Raw genomic sequence first — 25592 nt, forward strand, 5'->3', positions numbered from 1 at the left:
CAGGGAACAAGAAAGGAAGCATCATAAGAATTATATCAGGGGAGATTATGGTGAAGAAAATATTATGAGAAAGTGAAACCTCATATTTTTCATTAGTGCAATGTGTTTCAAGGCTGCCTGGTATATAGTCTTTACCTGGAAAACAAATAAACAAAAAACTCAGTGACTTTAAGAAGAGATGATTCAACAGTTACTCAGTTAATTTAAGCAATATAGATAGTTGATCCAGATTTTTCAGGACCTAAAGTGGATTATCTGTAAATTAACTACACAATTGCCATATAAACCTTTCATTTTAAACTTCAAAGAAACATTCTAAATACAGGTATTGAGGTTGTCCTATTGTATTATTTGTAAAAAATGATATTTTAGAATGTTTCTTTGCTAAGCAATATCTCTGGGTTCCATAGTGTTTTAGAATATGCAGATATGTGCTAAGGTCCAGTTGGGACTGGTATTCTTTGTAAACTATGACCTACCAATTAATAAGGCTGATCTAAAATATATTTTGTAGTTTCATTGAGATAAATTCTTAAGGAATAAGATTGTGTACCCTAGAGAACTGTGGAATTTGCCAAAAAGAGAATAAATACTTACACTTTCCTTGGCTTAGTTCAGAATTAAAAGATGAAAAAGCATCATCTTGGATGTTATACTTTTATTTGCTCACTTTAGTAATCAGCTAGAGATAAAGGCTTCAGACATTGTTTTCATGACATAGTTTTCTAATTGACTCTTTTCTTGCAGGTTCCCGAAGGAAAAGTAGTCGTTCTTAATTTCCGATTCATCGACCTTGAGAGTGACAACCTGTGCCGCTATGACTTTGTAGATGTGTACAATGGCCACTCCAATGGCCAGCGCATTGGGCGCTTCTGCGGCACGTTCCGGCCTGGAGCCCTTGTGTCCAGTGGCAACAAGATGATGGTGCAGATGATTTCTGATGCCAACACAGCTGGGAATGGCTTCATGGCCATGTTCTCCGCTGCTGAACCCAATGAAAGAGGTATTGTTTCCATATAATGGTAATCAAAACAATAATGACAGCTCACAGTTATTGAATGCCTACTGTGTATCAGGCACTGTTTTTGACACTTTATATATAATTATTCGTTTAATCTGAAGCTTAGGAGCAGTTCTTCTCAGAGAGCTAGTGAATGCTATCAAACTTTCAAGAGACCATTAAAAATCAGTCTTTTTATTTAAGTCCATATGCATTCTTATAAAAATTCAAATATGGAAATTCATTGACTAAAAATGTGGAGCTTACAAACATAAATGCATATACAGATATACAAATATACCCCTTCCCCCCATTGTAGTCCCCTCTCCAGAAATAGCCTTGGCCAGTGGTCCCCCTGCCTTTCTAGGTGTGCTTACTTATATTTATGTGCTTTCACAATAGCTTTTAGAAATATAAGTGGGATTATACATTCATATTATTTTACAGCTTTTTCTTTTTACTTAACACTGTGTCTTGGGATATTTTCATGTTCAGTACATGTGGGCCTCCAAGGGTAGAACTCTACCCTTGAAAGATAAGTGCAGTGGGCAATATTTGTAAGTTTTCAGCCTTTCACCTGAGGGCACTTCCTAGTCTGCTGTTGGCTTGGGCTATAGTACAACATAGATTGAACACAATTACCATAAAAATTCCAATGCCATTTCTCACATATCTAGAAAAAATAATCCTAAAACTTCATATGGAACCAAAAAGGACCCCAAATAGCCAAAGCAATCCTAAGCAAAAAGAACATTACCCAATTTCAAATTATACTACAAGACAGTAGTAACCAAAACAGCATGGTACTGGTATAAAGGTAGACACATAGACCAATGGAACAAATAGAGAATCCAGAAATAAAACCATATAGCTATGACCAACTGATTTTTGACAAAGCTGACAAAAACGTACACTGGAGAAAGGAAGCCCTATTCAATAAATGGTGTTGGGAAAATCGGATAGCCACATGCAGAAGACTGAAACTGGATCCCTCTCTCTCACTATATACAAAAATTAACTCAAGATGGATGAAAGACTTAAATGTAAGACCTGAAACCATAAAAATTCTAAAATAAAGCATAGGAAAAACTCTTCTGGGAATGGCCTAGGCAAAGATTTTATAAGTAAGACCCCAAAAACAAATATAGCAACAATAAAAATAAATAAATTGGATTTAATTGAACTAAAAAGTTTCTGTACAGCAAAGAAAATAATCAATGAAGTAAATAGACAACCTACAGAATGGGAGAAAATATTCACAAACCAGGTATCCAATAAAGGGCTAATATCCAGAATCTATTATACAAAGAACTCAAATAAATCAGCAAGAAAAAAACCAAATAACCCTATCAAAAAATGGGCAAAAGATATGAACAGACTCTTTTCAAAAGAAGATAGACAAATGGCCAATAAATATGAAAAAATGCTCAACATCACTAATTATCGGGGAAATGCAAATTAAAACCACGATGAGATACCACCTTACCCTGTCAGAATTGCCATTATAAAAAGTCAAAAACAATAGATGTTGGTGCGGTTGCAGTGAAAAGGAATGCTTATATACTGTTGGTGGAAAGATAAACTTGCACAACTGCTATGGAAAACAATACAGAGATTCCTCAAAGAACTAAAAGTAGACTACCATTTGATCCAGCAATCCCACTGCTGGGTATCTACTTCCCAAAAAACAAGTCATTTTATCAAAAAGATACCTGCACCCAAATGTTTATCACAGCACAATTCACAATTGCAAAGGTATGGAACCAACCTAAGTGACTATCAGCTGATGAGTAAATAAAGAAAATATGTACACACACACACACCATGGTGTACTACTCAGCCATAAAAAGGAATGAAATAATGTCTTTTGTAGCAACTTGGATGGAACTGGAGACCGTTATCCTAAGTGAAGTATCTCAGGAATGGAAAAACAGATACCACATGTTCTCACTTACAAGTGGGGGCTAAACCAGGATATATAACCTCATAAAGAGCTGTAATGGACATTGGAAACCAACAAGAGGGAAGAGTGGGAAGGGGAAGAGGGATAAAAATCTACCTACTGACTACAATGCGCACTATTCTGGTGACAGATACACTGAAAGCCCTGACTTCAGCAGGATACAATTCATCCACCTAACAAAAACCGCTTGTACCCTCTAAATTTTTTGAAATTAAAAAAAATAAGGAAAAAAAAAAAAGAAGAAAAATAAATAAATAAAAGAGGCCCTGCCTCTGACTCCACTTCTTCTTCCTTCTCTTGTGTTGATGTAATATGTGAGCTAACATAGAGATCATTCATTTTGTGTGTGTATGTATGGAGCAGATGATGTATGTAACCATTTTTAAGAGAAAATTTAAGAGTTTCTGCCATTGCCATTGTTTACTATACTGTCACTGAATGTTCCACATTCCTTATGTTCCATATGGTTGTATTGCTGTGACCTATATCAGGATATAAACTTGTGGGTTTTTTTCCCATATTTAACAACTTCAGGGGATCAGTATTGTGGAGGACGTCTTGACAGACCTTCCGGCTCCTTTAAAACCCCCAACTGGCCAGACCGGGATTACCCTGCAGGAGTCACTTGTGTGTGGCACATTATAGCCCCGAAGAATCAGGTGAGGTTCCCTGAAAATGTGAAGAAAGCATATATGTGTGAATTTCCCAGACTGTGAGGGGTCCAGCTCTCAAGAGCTTCTGGCTGTGGAGCATATTTGAGAGCTAAGGATACAAGGAGAGGAAGGCCTGCTGGACACAGGTATTTCTTCACATGAAGACCCAGATTAAATTTGCCCATTACGCTATTTGACTTGCAAAGTCAGAGATTTAACAATTTTCAAAACAGTTTCTTAAAATACAAATGATAAGCAAATCCCACATAAGATTGTTTAACCCTGTAGCAGATGTTATTAGGGGCAGTGACTAACTGAGGGAGGATAAAAATTCCCAGGTATGCGTACATTTCAGGGTACCATGTGCTCAAGCAGCAAATCCATCACGTCCTGATAATAGTCATCCTAGTCAGCAAATCAAAATGCCTGTGTGCTTCACCTCAACAAAGCCAGTGAACACAAGCCAGCCACATCATCTCTTCAAAAAGCAAAGTGTCTGATGTAAAAGCTAGTCTGTTTTAGGGTGTTTTTGGTTGTTTAAAATAAAATTTGTGCACGTTCCCTTACAAAAAGCTTTACTCTTTACTCTAAAATAATCAACAGAGGTCAAATTTTCTAGTATTTATTAGTTTGTGATTACATATACGAATTTTTACCCTTTCTGGGAACCACTTTCAGATATTAATTATGGGACAGAATTTGGCATAGGACTAGATGAAACCTTTTGTGGACTTTCAAAAATAACCTTATGTAATAAAATTATTATTATTACAAACACTGTAGACTTAAGTCCAAACACTGTGAGGTAAACATTATGATACTGTTTTTTTAAAAAAAATCTTTTCTAAACTGATCTTTCATATCACTTGTACAAATACTATTTGTCATATATTTATTTTTTAGTGGAGAATCATTTAGGCCAATATACCATGCAAGTTAGTGATTTGACCACACACACACACACACACACACATTTTGATTATAATTCTAAAACTCAGTTTTATTTTTAAAAAGAAAAATATGCTCATCTGTTTAATAATGGAAGATTCTTTAAATCTATAGAATATCTTATAGTTTAAAATAACATTTAAAATTGCATTTCTGAAAAATTTAAACCATCATGTAGTTCTCAATAACTATAGTTCTTGAAAAACTATATTGGTTATTTTCTCTTTATGACATTTATAAATATAGTTGACCAAATAATTCCAACTTAATTATCCTTGAAGATTACAATTCAGTATCTCTTTTCCATTGTTCTTCATTTTGATCATTTATAAGATTGAGTTCTATTTTATTAATATGATTTTTAGCTATAGCCAATTGAGTTTTTAATTATAGTATTTAAAATCACTGGCAGCTTTGCCCAAAGGAGAAAAATATAATGGGAAAATTAAGTCCTAAATAATTTCTGTGCAAGTCTATGGGAATTTTCTTTATTAAAGAATTGCCTCCACATTTTATCACAACTTTTTCCTTTTTCTTCCTATTTATTGTCTTATTTTTAATCTTCTCTTCAAAAATTTTTATATGACTAATTTCTAAGTAGAGAAAGTTCAATTTTTTAATAACCTGGAAAGCATTTTATTAGTAACTAGTGAGAAGTCACTGGACCCAAAGGGGAAATAGTTTGATATAGTTTATAGTATGAATAAGCCATTATTTACCCATCACTGGTGCTTTTTAAAGATAGGTAAATAGGTACATATGTGGCAATTATGTTCAAAGCCAAAGTTTGCCTTTGTGTCCATCTGCGATGCTGTTGCTATTATCATCTTCACCTAGATTGCTGTGTATGAGTTAGCTAATAGGAATTAATACCCATTATCTAACAGGAGTTAATGTCCATTATCTTCCCTGAAGTAGCAGGGAGGGTTCCTACCCACTTGCTGCCCAGCAAGAGTGGGTATCAGCTGTCATGGGTATTGATAAATCCAGTGAGATTTCCTTTGATTCACACATTGGAGGTGCTCTTAAAAATATCTACTTGCAAGGGGAATGCTTGATTGCCTATTATAAAAGTTTTCTCTTCACTTGAATAACTCAGGACTCTATTATTGGTATTAATGCAAAAAAAACTGAGAAATACTTAAGAATTCTAACACTGACTTTGTATATCAATACTTCTGTGCAAATTCTTCAAAAATCAACCACACTCTAAGGAGGCTCTGTGCTGTATGCACACGTTTACAATACTTCAGGAAGACATTGCAGTCAATTCCCACTTCCCTGAATCTCTGGTCCTAAAAATTTGACTCCTTTACATGTGATAGGATTGTCAGTTTCTTTCCCTAAAAAGGGGAACAACTCTATCTACTTATCTCACCCCACATACACATATGCACGCACCACACCCCAATATACACTAATCTAGGGGCATCTTAGATAATACTTTTTAAAAATATTTTTGTGAATGTCTAGCATTTTATTTTTATATACATATAATAAAATATCATTCTGTGTATGTGTGTGTATATATATGTTTTCTAATCTACCCTTTACCACAGATCATGAAGATTTTTTTCATTTTAATAAATATTTTTCTACAGTATCTTACTTAATGTTGCCTGCGTATTCCATTGTATGGAAGTTCTATTATTTACTTAACAATCTGCTCTTGTTGGACATTTAGGTCTCTGATTTTTCTTTAATTTAAATTTTATTTTTTACTTTTTATTTCTATATATTCATGGGGTACAAGTTCAATTTTGCTACATTGGTATTTTGCACTATGGTGAAGTTAAGGCCTTCAACGCATTCATCACTGGAGCAATGCACCACGTTGTAGCCACCAAGCAACCTCCCATCATCCACCCCACCAAACTCCCCACCTCTCCTAGTCTCCATTGTCCATCATTCCACACTCTGCTTTCATGTGTACACATTATTTAGCTCCCACTTATAAATGAGAACGTACAGTATTTGTCTTTTTGTGTCTGAGTTGTTTAATTAAGATAATGGCCTCCAGTTCCATCCATGTTGCTACAAGAGACATGATTTCATTCTTTTTTGTGGCTGAATAGTATTCGGGTGTGTGTGTGTGTGTGTGTTTTATATATATATACCACATTTGCTTTATCCAATCACAATGTATATTTAGTTTCATTGCATATCTTTGCTATTGTGAACTGTGTTGTGATAAACATAAGAGTGAAGGTATCTTTTTTTATATATTGACTTCTTTTCCTCTGGGTAAATACCCAGTAGTGGGCTTCCAGATTGAAGGGTAGTTCTATTTTTAGTTCTTTGAGAAATCTCCATACTGTTTTCCATAGAGTTTGTACTAATTTACATTCTCTCCAATAGTGTGTGAGCATTCTTTTTCCTCCTCATCCTCACCAATATCTTTTTTTTTTTTGTCTTTTTATTGATAGCCATTCTGACTGGTATAAGATAATATGGCATTGTGAATTTAATTTGCATTTCTCTGATGATTTGTGATTTGGAGTATTTTTTCATATGCCTGTTGGCGATTTGTATGTTTTCTTTTGAAAAATGTCTATTCATGTCCTTTGCCCACTTTTTAATGGGATTATGGAGGGGGGGTGAGTTGAGTTCTTCCTTATAAATTCTGGATATTAATCCTCTGTCAGATAAGTAGTTTGTAAATATCTTCATCCTTCTCCAGATTGTTCACTCTGTTGATTATTTCTTTTGCCGTGCAGAAGCATTTTAGTTTAATTAAGTTCATTTGTCTATTTTTGGTTTTGTTGCATGGGCTTTTGAGGTCTTAATCATGAATTCTTTGCCTAGACCAATGTCCAAAAGAGTTTTCCTTAGGTTTTCTTCTACTAGTTTTATTATTTCAGGTCTTACATTCAAGTTTTAATCCATCTTCAGTTGATTTTTGTATATGGTGAGAGATAGGGGTCTAGTTTCATTCTTCTACATATGGCTATCCAGTTTTCTCAGCACTATTTATTAAAAAGAGTATCCTTTCCCCAGTGTATATGCTTGTTCACTTTGTCAAAGATCAGCTCACCGTAAATATGTGGCTTCATTTCTGGGTTTTCTATTCTGTTCCATTGATCTGTCTGTTTTTATACCAATATCGTGCTGCTTTGGTTACAGTAGCCTTGTAGTATAATTTGAAGTCAGGCAAGGTGATGCCTCCAGCTTTGTTCTTTTTGCTTACGATTGCTTTGCCTATTTGGGATCTTTTGTGATTCCATATGAATTTTAGGATATTTTTTTCTAATTCTGTGTAAAATGATCTTGGTATTTTGATAGGGATCACATTGAATCTGTAGATTGCTTTGGGCAGTATGGTCATTTTAATGATATTAATTCTTTCGATTCATGAGCATGGGATGTTTATCCTTTTTGTGCATGTTATCTATAATTTCTTTCATCAGTGTTTTCTAGTTTTCCTTGTAGATATCTTTCACTTCCTTGGTTAAATATATTCCTAGGTAATTTTTTTTTTTTTTTTGTAGCTGTTGTAAATGGTATTGCCTTCTTGATTTAGTTCTTGGCTAGATTGTTATTGGTGTATAGAAAAGCTACAGATTTCTGTATATTGATTTTGTATACTGAAACTTTGCTACACTCATTTATCAAATCTAAGAGTGTGTTGGGGGAGTCTTTAGGGTTTTCTAAATATAAGATCATATCATCAACAAACAATGGTAATTTGACTTACTTCCTACAGTTTGGAGGCCTTTTATTTTTTGCTCTTGCCTACTTGCTCTGATGAGGACATCCATTATTCTGTGGAATAAGTGTGGTGAACATGGGCATCCTTGTCTTGTTCCAGTTCTTAGGGGGAATGCTTTGAACTTTTCCCCATTAAGTATCATGTTAGCTGTGGGTTTGTCGTATATGGCTTTCATTATTTTGAGGTGTGTTCCTTTTATGCCTAGTTTGTTGAGAGTTTTTATCATGAAGATATGCTGAATTTTACCAAATGCTTTTTCTGCATCTATTAATATGAACATATAGTTTTTGGTTTTTTTTAAAAATGAGGTCTTGCTCTGTCACCCAGGCTGGAGTGCAGTGCCATGATCATAGCTCACTGCAACCTCGAACTCCCAGGTTTAAGCCATCCTCCTACCTCAGCCTCCTGAGTAGCTAGGACTATAGCCACACACCACAATGCCCAGCTAATTTTTTTATAGAGAAGAGGTCTTGCTATATTGTCCAGGCTAGTCTCAAACTCCTGGCTTCAAGTGATTCTCCCACCTTGGCATCTCAGAGTGTTGGGATTACAGGTGTGAGTCACTGTGCCCAGCATTTTTTTATCCTTAATTCTGTTTATGTGATGTATCACATTTATTGATGTGATGTATCACATTTATTGATTTGTACATATTGAGAACCATCCTTGCATCCTTGGTATAAAGTCCACTTGATAATGGTGTAATATCTTTTTGAAGTTCTGTTGGATTCAATTTGCTGGTATCTTGTTGATGATTTCTGCCTCTCTGTTCATCAGTAATATTGATCTATAGTCTTCTTTTTTTGTTGCATCCTTATTTGGTTTTGGTATCAGGGTGATACTGGCCTCATAGAGTGAGTTGGGGAGAATTCTCTCTTCCTCAAGTTTTTAGAACAGTTTCAGGAGGATTGGTATTACTTCTTTGTATGTTTGGTAAAATTTGTCTCTGAATCCATCTGGTCCTGGGATTTTTTTTTTATTGGGAGATTTTTGATTACTGATTCAATTTCACTATTCATTAATGGGACTTTTCAGGACTTCCATATCTTCCTGGTTCAAACTCAAGAGACTATGTGTTTCCAGGAATTTATCCATTTCCTCTAGATTTTCTAGTTTGTGAACGTATGGTTGTTCACAATAGTCTGATGATCTTTTGTATTTCTGTGGTATCAGTTGTAATGTCTCTTTTTTTTAATTTCTGATTTTATTTGGATCTTTTTCTTTTTTTTTGGTTTAACTAATTAGTGGCTTATTAATTTTGTTCACCTTTTTGAAGAACTAACGTTTAATCTCATTTGTCTTTTGTATTTTTTTTTTTTTTTTGGCCTCTATTTCATTTAGTCCTGCTTTGACCTTTGTCATTTCTTTTCTTCTGCTAACTTTGGGTTTGATTTGTTTTTGTTTTTCTAGTTCCTTGAGGTATGGCTTTACGTTGTTAATTTGTGATCTTTCTGCTTTTTCGATGTAGGCATTTACTGTTATAAACTTCCATCTTAGCACTGCTTTTTTATATCCCACAGGTTTTGGTATGCTGTGTTTTAATTTTCACTTGTTTCAAAAAATTTCTTAATTTCCATCTTAATTTCTTCATTGACCCAGTGATCATTCAGGAACATGTTGTTTAATTTCTGTATATTTGTATAGCTTCTGAAGTTCCTCTTTGTATTGCCTTCTAGCTTTATTCCACTGTGGTCTGAGAAGATACATGATTTCAATTTTTAAAAATTTGTTAAGATTTGTTTCATGGTCTACCTTGGAGAATGTTCCATGTGCTAATGAAAAGAATGAAGATTCTCTAGTTGTTGAGTAGAATGTTCTATAAGTGTCTTTTATGTCCATTTGGTCTAAAGTTAAATTTAAGTTCAACATTTCTTTGTCGATTTCTGTATTGATGGATCTGTCTAATGCTAGGGGATGGGGTTGAATCACTCCACTATTATTGTGTTCTATCTCTTTCCTTAGGTCTAGCACCCAATATCTGGGTGCTCTGATGTTGGGTGCATATATATTTAGGATCGTTATATCCTCTTGCTGAATTGATCCTTTTATCATTATATAATGAGCTTCTTTGTTTTTTTTGTTTTTTTTTTTTTTTACTGTTTTTGATTTAAAGTCTATTTTATCTGATATAAGTAAGGCTAGTCCTGCTTGCTTTTGGTTTCTGTTTGTATGTAATATCTTTTTCCACCCCTTTACTTTCAGTTAGTATGTGTCTTTATGGGTAAGGTGAGTTCCTTTAAGCAGCATACAATAGGATCATGGTTGGTTTTGTTTTGTTATTTTCTTTCTTATTTTAATTTTTAATTTTTTAATTTTTTAAATTTCAGAGTATTACGGGTGTACAAATGCTTTGGTTACATAAATTGCCTTTACACTACCTGAGTCAGAGCTACAAGCATGCCCATTCCCCAGACAATGCACACTGCACCATTAGGTGTGAGTTTACCTATCCCATCCTCCCCCCTCCTACCTGCCTGACACCGATGAATGTTACTTCCATATGTGTGCGTAAGTTTTGATGGATTAGTACCAATTTAATGGTGAGTACATGTGGTGTTTGTTTTTCCATTCTTGTGATACTTCACTTAGAAGAATGGGCTCCAGTTCCATCCAAGATAATATAAGAGTTCACCATTTTTTAATGGCTGAGTAGTACTCCATGGGATACATATGCCACGTTTTATTAATCCACTGAAGTATTGATGGGCACTTGGGTTGTTTCCACATCTTTGCAATTATGAATTGTACTGCTATAAACATTGCAGTGCAGATGTCTTTTTTATAGAATGTCTTTTTTTTCCTTTGGGTAGATGTCCAGTAGTGGGATTGCTGGATCAAATGGTAGTTCCACTTTTAGTTCTTTGAGGCATCTCCATTACTACTTTCCACAGAGGTTAGACTAGTTTGCAATCCTACCAGCAGTGTGTGAGTGCTCTTCTCTCCACATCCACACCAACATTTGTTGTTTTGGGCCTTTTTCATAAAAGCCATTCTCACTGGAGTTAAATGATATCTCATTGTGGTTTTGATATGCATTTCTCTGACAATTTGAGATGTTGAGCATTTTTTCATTTGTTTCTTGGCCATTAGTCTATCTTCTTTTGAAAAGTTTCTGTTCATATCCTTTGCCCACTTTTTAATGGGGTTGTTTGATTTTTTTTTTTTGCTGATTTTCCTGAGTTCTATATAGATTCTAGTTGTCACCCCTTAATAAGATGTATAGCATGGAAATATTTTCTCCCATTCTGTAGGTTGTCTATTCACTCTAATGATAACTTCCTTGGCTATGCAGATTGTTTTGTTTTTTCAATCCACTCTGCCAATCTGTATCTTTTAAGTGGAGAATTTAATTCATTTGCATTCAAGGTTAATATTGATATGTGAGGCTTTACTATCATATTGTTCATTGTTTTCTATTTGTTTTATAAATTCTTCCTTTTTTTCTTTTTCTCTGTCTTTTTGTATTTGTGGTTTGATAAAATTCTATCATGTTGTCATTTGATTCTTTTGTCTTTCTCCTTTGCATGATTGTTTTATAAGACCTGTGAGTTTTATATTTTCATGTGTTTTCATGATGGCAAATACCAACCTTTCATTTCCATGTTTAAAACTCCTTTGAGCACTTCTTGACTGATCTGGTGGTGCTGAATTCTCTCAGCTTTTGCTTGTCTGGGAAACACTTTATTTCTTCTTCATTTATGAAGCTTATTCTAACAGGATATAAAATTCTTGCCTGACAGTTTTTTTGTTGTTGTTTCAACACTTTGAAAATGCCATCCTATTCGCTTCTTGCCAGTAAAGTTTCTTCTCAGAAGTCCACTGTTAGTCTGATAGGGTTTCCTTCATAGGTGACTAGATCCTCTTCTCTTGCTAATTTTAAAATTCTTTCTTTCACTTTGACTTTAGACATTCTGATTATAATATGCTGTAGTGAAGTCATTTTTGCAATGTATTTGTCTGGGGATCATTGGACCTCCTGTATCTGGATGTCTTCTTCCTAGACTTGGGAAATTTTCATTAGTTATTTCCTTAAATAGGTTTTCCAAACTTTTTGATCTCTCTTCCCCCGTGGGAATACCAATAATTCATAAATTTGGCGACTTTACATAGTCCCAGATGTCTTAAAGGCTTTGTTCATTTTTTAAAATCCTTTTTTCCTTATTTTTTTATCTGACTTGATTATTTCAAAAGACCTATCTTCAAGTTCTGAGATTCTTTTTTCTGCTTGGTATAGTTTATTATTGAAGTTTTCAAATGTATTTTGTATTTCCTTCAGTGAATTCAGTTCCAGAATTTGTCTGGTTTTTTAAAAGATATCTATCTCCTTGGTAAATTTCTCATTTATATCCTGAATTAATTTTCTGATTTCTTTGTACTATTTTAAGAATTCTCTTGCATCTCAATGAGCTTATTTTAAATCAATATTTTAAAGTCTTTATCAGGCATTTTGAGGAGTTCTTTTTAATTGAAATCTGTTGTTGGACCATTTTTGTAGTCCTTTGGAGGTGTCAGGTGTCTTATTTACTGCTTTTTCATGTTTCCTGTGCCCTTACATTGATATCTGCTCATATGGTGTAGTAGTTGCTTCTTTCAATTTTTTGAAATGTCTTTCATAGGGGAGAATTTTTTCCTGAAGATGTATATATGTTGTTGGTTGAATAGGACACTTTGGTTTTGATGTTGGGTGCCAGTGGTAGTGTTATCTTTGTATTATTTCTTCAGCAGTACCCATGGTCAGTGGTATTTGTGATTTCCTCAGTGGCCTAGGGTACTGTTATTAGTTGAGGCTGTGGTGAAGTTTTTCTGGGTACTTGGATGCCAAATGACCAGTCTTCAGTCCCAAGCGGTAGCCTCAGTGGGCAGAATGTGCCTGTTTTTAGCCCCAGAGTAGTTTATGCTGACCCCAGTGTTAATGGGTCATGGAGAACCAATTCTTTGGCCTCCAGGTGGCTTGCTCAGAAGTTAATGGTGGGAGCAATGGGCCAGGTTTATGGGTGGGTTTTCAGGTTCCAGGGCAGCTGGTGTGATGTGGGTGATGGCAATGGCAGTGTGGGAGCAACCCAATGGGACCTGTGTGGTCCATGTTGATGCTGCTGGTAGCTGCAATGGGTTGGACAGGCTTGTCTCCAGTCCCACAGCCACCTGTAGCAGGGCAATGGGTTTTGTCCTAAGTATGCTTAGGAGAGCTTGGTCTCTCTCCTTCTCTGTCTGGGTGGCGACTATAGCTGCATTGCCTTGAACTTGTCCTGAGGGTGGGACACAGCCCAGTGTTAAACTCTCAAAATGGGACCTTGGGCATGAGGCCAGAGAGGGAGGGGCCCCTCTCAGGCAAGCGGTGTGGGTAAGAAGCTGTGGGGAGTGCAGCCCACTCACATCTTGGTCTCCCAACAGCCTGTTGCAGAGCAGTGGGTATTGTCCTAGTTATGCATAGGAGAGTGTGGTTTTTGTGTCCTTCCTTGGTCAGGTGGCAGCTACTTGCTGTGTCAGCTGGAACTTGGGCTGGGAGCATGGTGCAGCCCAGCATTAAACTATCAAAATGGTGCCTTAAACCTGTGACCAGAGAGTTTAGGGCCCCTCCTAGACAAGCAGTATGGGCAAGCAGCTATGGGGAACGCAGTCTGCTCACATCTCAGTCTCAATTGCGCCCACATCAGACTGGTGGAGACCTTCCCAGGGGTACTTGGGAGTGCCTGGTGTCCCCTCTCCCTCTTAGGTCCCTGGTATCTAGGCTCCCTGGCCTGGCAAGCTGCCTTGACCCCTCTCCTTACTTTTGGTGCTTCTGCTCTCTCCTCTGATCAATCTTACTCTCCTCTCCTAGAAAATCTGTTCAGAGTGTGAATATCTGCTTACTATTATCATTTCTATCCCTAGACGAGGCACACACTACCTGTATCTATCAGCCATCTTGATCCCTATTAATACTTTTTATTTCTAGTAGTCTTACAGAGAAGAATGAGGTTGGTATGTAGCCCCCTTTCCCACTCCAACACACACTCAATTATCCAATTACAGTCTTTTTTCTCTATATTTTTCTCTTTTCCCCAGCTTTATTGAGGTATAGTTGATGTGTTAGTCCATTTTGTGTTGCTATCAAGAAAATACCTGAGGCTGGGTAATTTATTGGCTCACAGTTCTGCAGACTGTACAAGCAGCCTGGTGCCAGCATCTCCTTCTGGTGAGGGCTTCAGCTTCCAATCAAGACAGAAAGCAAAGGGGGAGCAGGTGTGTCACATGGAAAGAGGGGGAGCGAGAGAGAAGAAGAGGGGCCAGACTCTTTTAAACAACCAGCTGTCACATGAACTAATTAAGCAAGAATTCACTCATTACCACAGAGAGGGCACCAAGTCATTCTTGAGACATCAGCCCCCATGACCCAAACACTCCCACTAGGCCCCACCTCCAACAGTGGAGATCAGATTTCAACATGAGAGTTGGAGGGGCCAAACATCCAAACCATATCAGTTGACAAATAAAAACTGTATCTATTTACAGTGCACAACTTAGTGTTTTGATATATGTATATATTTTGAAATTATTACTACAATCAAGCTAACATATCCATCACCTCACATAGTTATCTGTGTGTGGGGGGGGGAGTAAGAAATTACTGTCTTAGCAATTTTCAAGTATATTACACATTATTATTAACTATAGTTACCATGCTGCAAAGTAGATCTCCAGACCCAATTACAGTCTTAACATAGGTTGCTAGAGTTACACAGTGTTCTCATACTTTTATACTTGTAAGTTTAAGATCCTAACTAGGGTTGACCTCAGTTTGAAAGGATCTTTTGGAATGATTATAAATGAAAGCAAAAGAATACCTCAATTTTGTTAACTAAATAAGAAATATGCAACAAGAAAAAAATCATTTATACAGAAAGAACACATTTTTTTACAAAGGAAAATTATGATACCCTATAAATCTAGGGAGAGGAAGAATTCCATCTGAGGTTATTCAAACTATACCATTTTGACAATTCTAATGTTTTGCTTTCTCTAAAGCTTATAGAATTAAAGTTTGAGAAGTTTGATGTTGAGCGAGATAACTACTGCCGATACGATTATGTGGCTGTGTTTAACGGTGGGGAAGTCAATGATGCTAAAAGAATTGGAAAGTATTGTGGTGACAGTCCACCTGCGTAAGTAGCACCTATTTATGTCATTAATATTTTAGAGTTTAATGGCTCTAAACTTGTTTTTCAAATTAAGTTTTCCAATTACATTTATTTTATGGAAGATTTTATGTTGTTGTTTTATTAACATAGTCTTGGGTTCCATAAAAGTGGTGTCCTGTGCAGCACCACCAACAAAAAACACCCAACCTAGAAACTGAGGCAACACCAACATTAGTGTAGAGAGACCTCAATAGCCAAATAGGTAAACAGAAGCAGAGTTGGTGAGGCCCCAGAGGTCAGATGCTGGGGCATCCCCCACTCACCCACATGCTGGGACACATCACTGCCCTGCAAGGGTGAGATCAGCATGAATGGAATGGAAAAATTCTGAAAAAAAACAGAGGGGTGATATTAAGGACTCAGTTAAGGAAACCTGGAGATAATAATGAAAATTGGCTGGGTTTGCCTTGGCTTTTGGTGAAGGGGAGGATAGTCTCTGATGAGAATTTCTAACCAAAAACCAGCCCACATATGAATTTGGGGTTAGAATAGATGCTACTTGACTGTCCCAAAAAACTAGGTCAAGAATTTTGTTTAAAGTTTCCAACTCGATAGTGTCCACAGGAGCTGACAGATGAAAACACAAATCTTTACTGGAAGAATGCATCTTAATTTGAGCTTTAAGAATCTATATAAATAAAGTTTCAAAGAACATAAGCTACCAATCAAAAAGGAAGAGCCAAGATAAACAGAGTTAGTAGAAACAAGTGGTATAATCAGACCCACAGAGGTCATATATATTAAAATTGTGAGATACAGAATGTAAAATAAGTGTGCTTAAAGAAATTTGTTCAAAATATGCTGGGCCTACAAAGTGCAGGTTATTGAAAGTATGACTAAGAAACAAGGACTTTCAGAAATAATCAAACAGATTTAACAAGGAACTAAATAGAACCCCCAGAATTGAGACATATAATAAATAAAATAAAAAACTTAATATATGCATTAAATAGCTGATAAGACAGTTGCAGAAGGAATTAGAGAATTGAGAACTAAATATGAAGCAATAACCTGGAATACAGCACAGAGAGAAACAGATGGAAAATATAAAAGCTATTAGGAAAGGCAAGAGTGAAAAAGCCTAATATACTTTTAATCAGCATTCCATAAAAAAAGACAAAATGTAGGAAATTTAACATTTGAAGAAATAATTTAAAAAGCTTAGAATTTCAAATACGAGTAAATAATAACAATTATCAAATTCAAGAACTCAATAAATTCCAAGCCACATATATGATTAGATATCCATTCTTACATGTAATATAGCAAAACTACAGAACAACAGAGAGAGAAGATGTTAAAAACAGCCAGAGAGAAAAGACAGATTATCACAAAGGAAAGACTGTTAGCCTGAAAAGTGACTTCTTAATAGCAACAATGAAAGTTAGAAGATCTTGGAAGAATATCTTGAGGTGCTGAAACAAAATAATTTACCCAGAAAAACTCTTTTGCAAATATTGGTGAAATAAAAACATTTTCAGTCCAAAAAGAGGGGAAAGTTTACCAGCAGACCCTCACTAAAGAAAATTCACTGTATATTATACTTTAGGTAGAAAGATAGTGATCACAGAATAAAGGACTGACATGCAAGAAGAAACGCTGAGCAAAGATATTGGTCATAAGAGTTGAAGGATTCTTTAGTCCTTGTATTGTTTGAATATAGGGTGAAGATATTACTAAACTTTGTAATATGATAAAGTAAATGTGGATGTTAATGTGGGGTAATCTCTGGAAAAGGAGAAATGGAGCTTTTAAATTCCAAAACAGCTGAGGAAAAACAGTAAATGATGAAAAGTTCAATCCAAAAAAAGGACAGAAAAGAGAAAATGAGAAACATTTTTAAAAGGACAACAGATAAAAAGCACAAAATAAGGTGGCAGAAATATATCTAGATAAACCTGTAATCAGTATAAATACAAACGGACCAAATAATGAAAGACAAAGAGTGTTAGCCTGGATAACAAAGCAAAATCCAGTTACATATGCTGTTTATAAGACACATCGCCCAAAAATAAAAACACAGAGAGTTTGAAGATAAAAGGATAGAAAAAGATATTGGAAGCAAATACGAATTGAAGGAAAACTGGCATTGCTTTATTGATATCGGGGAAAAAATAGATTTTAGGCAGAAAGCATTACTAGAAAGTTATTATATAATGATAAAAGGTGCAATTTATCAGGCAGGTATAACAATTGTAAACTTATAAAAATTATAAATTTGTACATGAAAAACATATGAAGCAAAAACATATTTAAATAAAAAATAAAAAGACAGATCTACAAAGTCCACTATTATAGTAGGAGATTTAACAGGCATGGTCTAAAGGACAAATAGAGAACACTGCATCCAACTAGAAAAAACACATTCTTTTCAAGCAAAAATGGGCAAAGGAGAAAGAAAAAGTCATATTTGCCAAATAATCACTAAAGAAATCTAATCAGTAGTTAAAAGTTTTCCTGGGGGTGGGAGGAGAAACCAAGTCCAGATGGTTTTTCTCCATGAGTTCTAACAAACATTTGAGGAACAGATATTTTCAACACTACGCAGATTCTTCCAGAGGAAAACAGAGATTGTTCCACAACTAATTTTTATAAGGCTAGCATAAACTTGACACCAAAACAAGGTAAGGACAATACAAGAAAAGAATATTAGAGACCAATCTCATTTATGAATATGGTGAAAAATAAATCCTGAAAGAAAAAAATTAGCAAGCCAAATTCTAGTAATGTATAAAAGTACTCTAGGACCAGGAATTCAAGGCTGGTTTGAATTTAGAAAATCTATTAATTTAACTTTGTACATTACCAGATTAAAGTATAACCTGTGGATTAATGTTATTTGTTAGAAACATCATTTTATTCAAAAATATCTTTTCTTAAATTGCTTGAATTTAAATGTTTGTATTTTTAAAAATATTATTTTAAAAGCAACAAAATATAAAATACTTAAGAATACATCTAAAAAATGTATAAATCCTTAATAGAGAAAATTATAAAATCCTACTAAAAGATATTTTAAAACACCTAAATAAATGGAGCTATATACAATGCTCATGAATAGGAATACTTGATGTCATTTTATTAATAGAATATTGAAATTGGTTTTCCATTAAATCTGGCAATCTGATCCTAAAATGTACATGGCATTGCAAGGAGTAGGAAGAAGAGGGCAAAACTAAGACAGTTCTGAAGGAGAAGAACCTGGCAGGAAGACTTGCCTTACCCTGTATGGAACCATATCAGAAAGCTGTTGTAAGTAAGACAGTGTTGTTTGTAACAGAGAGGCAAACTGACTAATGAAACAACAAAAAGAAGCCAGAAACACATCCCCATGTATCTGTACATTGGACACATCACAGAGAACCACAGGTCAGCAGAAAAAGGATGGCACCATTGAAAAATGGGGCAGAGACTATTTTTGTTCATATGGAAAAATAAAATTATATTCATATCTAATATCACACAAAAATCAATGACAGATGGATTGGGAACTTAAATGAGAAACTTAGATGAGAATTTCTGCTCATCAAAATATACCTGAAAGAGAGGGAAAAGAAAAGGCACAAATGGAAACATATTTATAACACATATTTGACAAAGGCCAAGGTTCCAGAATATATGAAGAAATCCTAAGAATTAATAAGGAAAAGATAAGAACCCAATAGAAAAATGGACAAAAGACATGAAAAGACATTCCCAAAAGAAGATAGCTGCACAGTGAAAAAACCTTTGAAAAGAGTATAAATTGGTACAACTACTTTTGCAATCAGTTTAACATTAGCTAATAAAGTTGAAAATGAGCAGATATTATATGACCTAGCATAGCGCATACCCTACCCTCCTGGTGCTCCCACTAAAGGCACTGTAGCCCATGTGCACTACAAGACATATACAATAATATTCTCAGCAATACTGTTTGTGGGGGGGAATGTAAATGGCCACTGTTTATTAATAAGAGAATAGTTAAACTGTGATTTAGTACACACCATATAGCAATGAAAACAGTGGATGAATCTCACAGTTACAATGTTGAGAGGTATAAAAAAAAAAAAAAAGCCCTGAAAAATATACACCATACTCTTTCATTTAAGTTTAAATTATGCAAACCTATACAGTATATTGTGTAGTGATACATGCATATGTATGTGTGTATGTATGTGTGTATATATGAGACATAAACCTATAGATAAAAGTGAGGAAATGATAAGCACAAAGTTCAGGGTAGTGTTTGCCTTCAGGAGTGGAGTTGGGGGAGGCGATAGAGGTGACTGTTCAATGAGCATCACTCTTTTCTGAGGAGTTTGGCCGGAGTAGCTTGACTGCCAGCCCACCAACTCACACCTTTATCCAGAGGAGTATTTTTCCATAGTGAGAATATTTCTGGGATAGGGCCCCGCAGAAAATGAGATCCGTTTGTGAAGCACTTCCCCTGTTAAAAATATGAGTAGGAGGAGCACTGAGAACAGGAGGACAGCACCTCATCATACCTGTGTCTGCTTCAGTGTAGTATCAATGCCACTGAATTCAGTTCAAAACTTTTATTGTAGTCCAGCTATGTGCCCCGCTGGACACTATGTTAGGTACCCAGAATGCACAGATAAATAAAAATTACTAAGATAAGTAGTGGGAAGGAACAAAACAAGGCCAACATGTAAATTGGAAAAGGAGTGTCCTGTGTGGATTTTTGAGGAGTCCTTTGGCCCAATCTGGGCAAGTGATCAAGGAAGCTTTTTGGAGAAGATTGTGCCTCTTGAAGCTGAACCTTGAAGGAAGAGTTGGAGTTAGAGGCAGAAGGAGGACAGGCTCATTCCAAGCAGAGGCAACTCTGTTTATAAAGATACACAAAGGAGATACATGCTATTTCTGGAGCCTAACCCTTGAGTTGGGGCCTAGAGAGAGATGAGGCAGGAGGGTTGAGTTAGTTGGCTTCCATGTCCTGCAGAGGTGGAAGCCCTCCAAGTGCATTTAGGCAGGGGCTTTAGAACTCCCATCCTAGACAAGATGAGCAGGGAGGGTAATTAGGAGGCTAATACAAGGGTCCAGGTAAAGTGAAGGTGGTAGAGAAGGGTGGTGGAGATGAAGAGGAGGATATGAATCAAGAGGAGGCAAAGTTGGCAGGCCATGGTGTTTGATTGGCTATAGTAATTGAAGGACAGGAAGACTATGGAATGGCAACCAGAGACAGCCAATATAGCTAGCTATAACACAGGAGACAGTATCTTAATCCATCCCTGGGATTTGCTAGCGCAGAGTGGATCTAAGTGAGATTTCCTCTTGTCTTCCTAGTGATGTGTAACGCTAATTTGCAGATGGAACTCTTGGCCCTCAGTACATTTATGGCACTGTGATTCTGTCCCATTTATACTAAAGTTCAGTAGCAGCATAACAAAATTATGTCTTTGTTACTAGAATGCTCTTCCTTGAGAAGATTTAATTTCCAGTATAGTGCCTCTGAGATTAGTTCATAGAAAAGGCAGTGAATGATCACTATAATATCATGTCTAGAAGCCTGACCTGGTTGGGTCTTAAGATTTCCTTTGCTACTTTATAATAACTGCTTTTTGTAATTTTATCATTTAAACAAGATTAACATGTTTTATTTGTAATTGTAGGTAAGAATTGTGTTTAGTGCACTGGTTTTATTTATTTAATGGAATGTATTTTTCAAAAGCAAGATAGAATATTTCTGTTAGAGGCTTGCATCTCAGAAGCATTTAAATGACCTGATCATTTTTGTGACTAGAACTATGTCTTAGTGTATTTTGTATTGCTTATAACAGAATACCTGAAACTAGGTAATTCATAAAGAAAAAGAATTTATTACTTACAGTTATGGAGACTGAGAAGTCCAAGGTTGAGGGCCTGCATCTGGTGAGAACCTTCTTGCTGGTGGGGACTCTGCAGAGTCCTGAGGTGGTTCCAGGCATCATGGGGCGAGGGGCTGAGCGTGCTGACATGCTAGCTCCGGTCTCTCTTCCTCTTGTAATAAAGCCACCAGTCCCACTCCCATGATAACCCCTTAATTTATAAACCCATTAATCCATTAATCCATGAATGGATTCATCCATCCATGAGGACAGAGCCCTCATGATCCAATCACCTCTTAAAGGCACCACCTCTCAGTACTGCCACACTGGGGATTAAATATCAGCATGAGTTTTGGAGGGGACAAATATTCAAACTGAAGCAAACTATTAATATAAACGTAAGTCACAAGCTTACTTTTAGGTTTGTCCCATCCCTTGGCTCAGAATGTTATTATTCAGGACAGAAAGATCCTTCAGTTTTTCTAACTGGTTGGGTCAAGTACAGATCTACCCTCTCTGCCACCCCATCCCACTCAAAGTAGCTGATAGGAGGGGGGAAAAATCCCAGAATTGCCCATTATTTGCTGTCCATGGTGCCTACAAAGTGATGTGGCTAAGAAGATGCCTCAGAAAAGTTTAGTCAAACCACTGATTAATTCAATTAAATAATTTGTTTAATTTTTTCTCCTCTTAAATTAGTTTTTAAACAGAATTAACCAAGCAGTATTTTTAACCATTGTTTAATAGCAATGGTAAAAATTCAATAATAGTAACAAAACTTAGATGAAACTACTATCCTGTATAATATAGTTATCCCCTAAGATTTAAGAGAACTTTTGAGCCTCAGTTGTCTCCATTAAATCTTTAATATCAACTAACCAGCAAGCCCCTGAAATTAGAGTTCTTAATCAATGATATAATTTGTGACCACCAAAACATATTATTTACTTTCTCTTTTTCCTTCACAGCATTTTGCTGATAGATATTACAACAGAATGTTTCCATTTCAGAAATGTTTAAGAACTCCATTAAAAATGAAATGGGGCTGGGCACGGTGGCTCACACCTGTAATCCTAGCATTCTGGGAGGCCAAGGCGGGAGGATCACTCGAGGTCAGGAGTTCGAGACCAGCCTGAGCAAGAGCGAGACCCCGTCTCTACTAAAAAATAGAAAGAAATTAACCAGACAACTAAAAATATATAGAAAAAATTAGCTGGGCATGGTGGTGCATGCCTGTAGTCCCAGCTACTCGGGAGGCTGAGGCAGGAGGATCGCTAGAGCCCAGGAGTTTGAGGTTGCTGTGAGCTAGGCTGATGCCACGGTACTCTAGCCCTGGGCAACAGAGTGAGACTCTGTCTCAAAAAAAAAAAAAAAAGAAAAGAAAAGAAAAGAAAGAAAGAAAGAAATGGAAGTCCCTTTAAATCCTGCCTGGCTTTCTTATCCCAGGGTGACCAGGCCACTGAGATCATCCTCTGGCTGGATCTCCACAGGGTGTGGGAATTTGTTCATCACATTTGTCCACTGGATTCTCTGTGGCCAGCATCTGGCTCCCAGGCGAGCTTGAACCCAGTCTTAGTTCAAAGATGTGCCTTCCCAAGTCAGCAACCCTGAGGTGCCTGTGGAAGGAAAACCAGCCACAGCTTCAGCATTTACATTGGCCCCAATATCTACCACAGTCTCTAGAGTCCCCTGGTCCTGGGTTCAAATCCTGACCCTCACTTGTATAGGGTCTCGAGCACATCACTTGAACTGTCTCAATAGTTGCTTATTCCATAAAAAGGGAATAATAACAATAATAAGGTTGTTGTGAAGATGGAATGTAACAATTCATATAAAGCACAGCACCAAGCTGAGCAAACACTCAGAAAATGTTAGCTATTAGAATTGTTAATAATATTTAGCAGATTAAGTCTTTCATCTTTTTAAGTGTTTTAGCTTTTAAGTTTAAACAAATGGTAACCTATTGTCAGAAATTAATAGAAAGCTAGAAAAGTTTACATTTTCAGAGAGGTACCACTTAAACTTTAAATATATATATGTATTTTTAAAAACAGGTTTCTCTTCTTTTAGGCCAATTGTATCTGAGAGAAATGAACTTCTTATTCAGTTTTTATCAGACCTAAGTTTAACTGCAGATGGATTTATTGGTCACTACAAATTCAGGCCGAAAAGACTGCCTACAACGACAGCACCACCCGTTACCACCACGTTCCCTGTAACTACAGGTAAGTTTCTCTGTTGGAAGTTTGTAAAAACACTTCAGGAGTATAAGAAGATTTCTTTTGAAGTAGAAAAAAATTAAATAAGAGGAAGATACTTGAAACTAAAATAAGTTCAATAGGATGAAACTTATGTGAGAGAATAACGTGACTCCACTGATGAAAGGTAAAGGGTGTAAGGATGCTGGTAAGCTAATAGTTTTTAAATGTCATCTAAGAAAGTTACGACCACTTAAACATTGCTAGGAAGGCTATTATAAGCAGATCATTATAAGCCTGAGTTTCCTTTTCTGGTACTTACAAAATTATGGTTTTCTTTGTATTACATAAAATTGTGGTATTTTAGGTTAAAGTTTTAGAGCCTTGATACCTGCCAGTTTTCATATCTGCCAGTGTTGGGGTTTTTTTTTTTTCCTTCAAAAAAAGTCTTATAAAATATGTTATTTTTTTTTTCAAATTGGAATAAATCAAACAAAAATATTCAACGTATTACAGAAGCTGGTTGGGAAACTCTGGTCTGGGGCATGATCTAAAACATGTATCTTACTCTACATCCTGTCAGCTCCACCCCATGGGATTTCAGGCTTCAGATCTAAAATTCCAAATCCAAGGAGAAGGGGGAAAAATGTGGGAAGGAAAGATCTAAGGTACAGATATGAAATAGGCTGAAATAAGCTCAGGATTTTCCACGTACACCCAGGATAGGGCTGTCCTGAGTACAGGCAGGCGCTCCTAGGTCTGATTTTTCTGACACTCCACAAATGGGCCACCTTGTGGCCTGGATGGGTACTGCCTCATGTCACTGCTGTATTTCTCTGGCTCATCTCCGTGGGCCTTGGTGTTCAGATTATTTCTGGTGAATTATCTGGTTACACCTATGGTGCTAGTGGAAGCCCTGCTTTTATCTCCATCCTAAACTTTCTCTGAAATTGCAAACATGGATTTATAAATATCTCCTAGACATTTTGCAACTGCTAGACATATAAATTAAAGCATTGCAAAACTCGTTTTTATCACACTATTTTCTGCCTCAACCCTGCTTCTCCACCTGTTCTCCCAAGCATGTTCACTGCATCAGCAGCCACACTAGGTCATCTTCCATTTCCTCTGTCTTACCTCCCCACTGCATCCCCCCACCCCAGAGCAGACCATGTCATTCTTCCGCTAAATTCATTGTCCACAGCTGTCCTATCCAATATGGCAGCCACTACTGAGCACTTACACATAGCTAGTGATACTGAGGAACTAAGCTTTTAATTTGATTTTAATTAATTTAAATTTTAAAAGCCTCATGTGGCTAGTGATTACCAAATTGGACAACACAGGAGCCCAAACTCCTTCATGTGGTATATAAGACCCTTCATACTTTGTCCCCAGCCTCCCTTTCTAGCTTCATCTTCAGGCCCTGCCAGCTCTCTCCTTATACTCTAAGTATTTTAGTTTTTATCCTCAGTGTGGGGGAAGCTGACGATGGGTTTAAGCAAAGTTCAGGATTAGATTTTCACTGTATGAAGACCATTCCAGCCACAGTGAGGTGAATGAATTGCAGGGATCAAGAGGATTGGCAGGTTCCTGTGGTTCTTCAGGTGACCCATGCTGTGGCCTGGATATAGAGACAGTCAAGACATGAGAGGGAGGTAGTGACAGGCTTGGTGATTGATTGGCATGGAGGGATCAGGAAGGTGTCAAGAATGCCTCCCAGGTGCATTCTCAGGCTTACACAATTTGGGGAATAGTGTTGCCATTCACTGAAGTAGAGCCCTGGTTTGGGGGTAGGTTCATAAATTAAGCTGTGGCCTCGTTGGGTTTGTGGTGTCTGTGAGACTTTCAAGTGGAGATGCCATGCAGACATATGTCGGTCTCCAGAACAGAAGAGAGATTTAAGCCAGAAATTTAAATTTAAGAGTCAGCAACATATAGATAGTAGAAACCATGATCAAGAATGAGATTGCTTAAGGAGGGGTTGAGGGTAGAAGGAAGAGAGGAGCTGGGATTAAGCCTCTAGAAAATCCAACTTTCTAAAGCTGGAGGGTATGCTGGCAAAGGAGAGATTGGAAATGAGTGGCTAGGGAGGAGGGAGAAAACCTAGGAGCATGTGCCTGGAAGCCATGGAAG

The 25592-nt window shown here is 36.6% G+C and overlaps 1 protein-coding gene across 1 annotated transcript in view; it reads left to right on the forward strand.

The window, feature by feature from the left end:
- Positions 1-25592, forward strand: part of PCOLCE2 (procollagen C-endopeptidase enhancer 2) — a 67562-nt gene that overhangs the window by 34389 nt on the left and 7581 nt on the right. The window contains exons 3-6 of the mRNA XM_069473138.1: positions 748-1003; positions 3498-3622; positions 15279-15415; positions 23329-23483. Coding sequence (XP_069329239.1) covers positions 748-1003; positions 3498-3622; positions 15279-15415; positions 23329-23483 — 673 coding nt within the window. The remainder of the gene's footprint in view (positions 1-747; positions 1004-3497; positions 3623-15278; positions 15416-23328; positions 23484-25592) is intronic.

The sequence above is a fragment of the Eulemur rufifrons genome, chromosome 7 (genome assembly GCF_041146395.1).
Source record: "Eulemur rufifrons isolate Redbay chromosome 7, OSU_ERuf_1, whole genome shotgun sequence".
Lineage (NCBI taxonomy): Eukaryota > Metazoa > Chordata > Mammalia > Primates > Lemuridae > Eulemur > Eulemur rufifrons.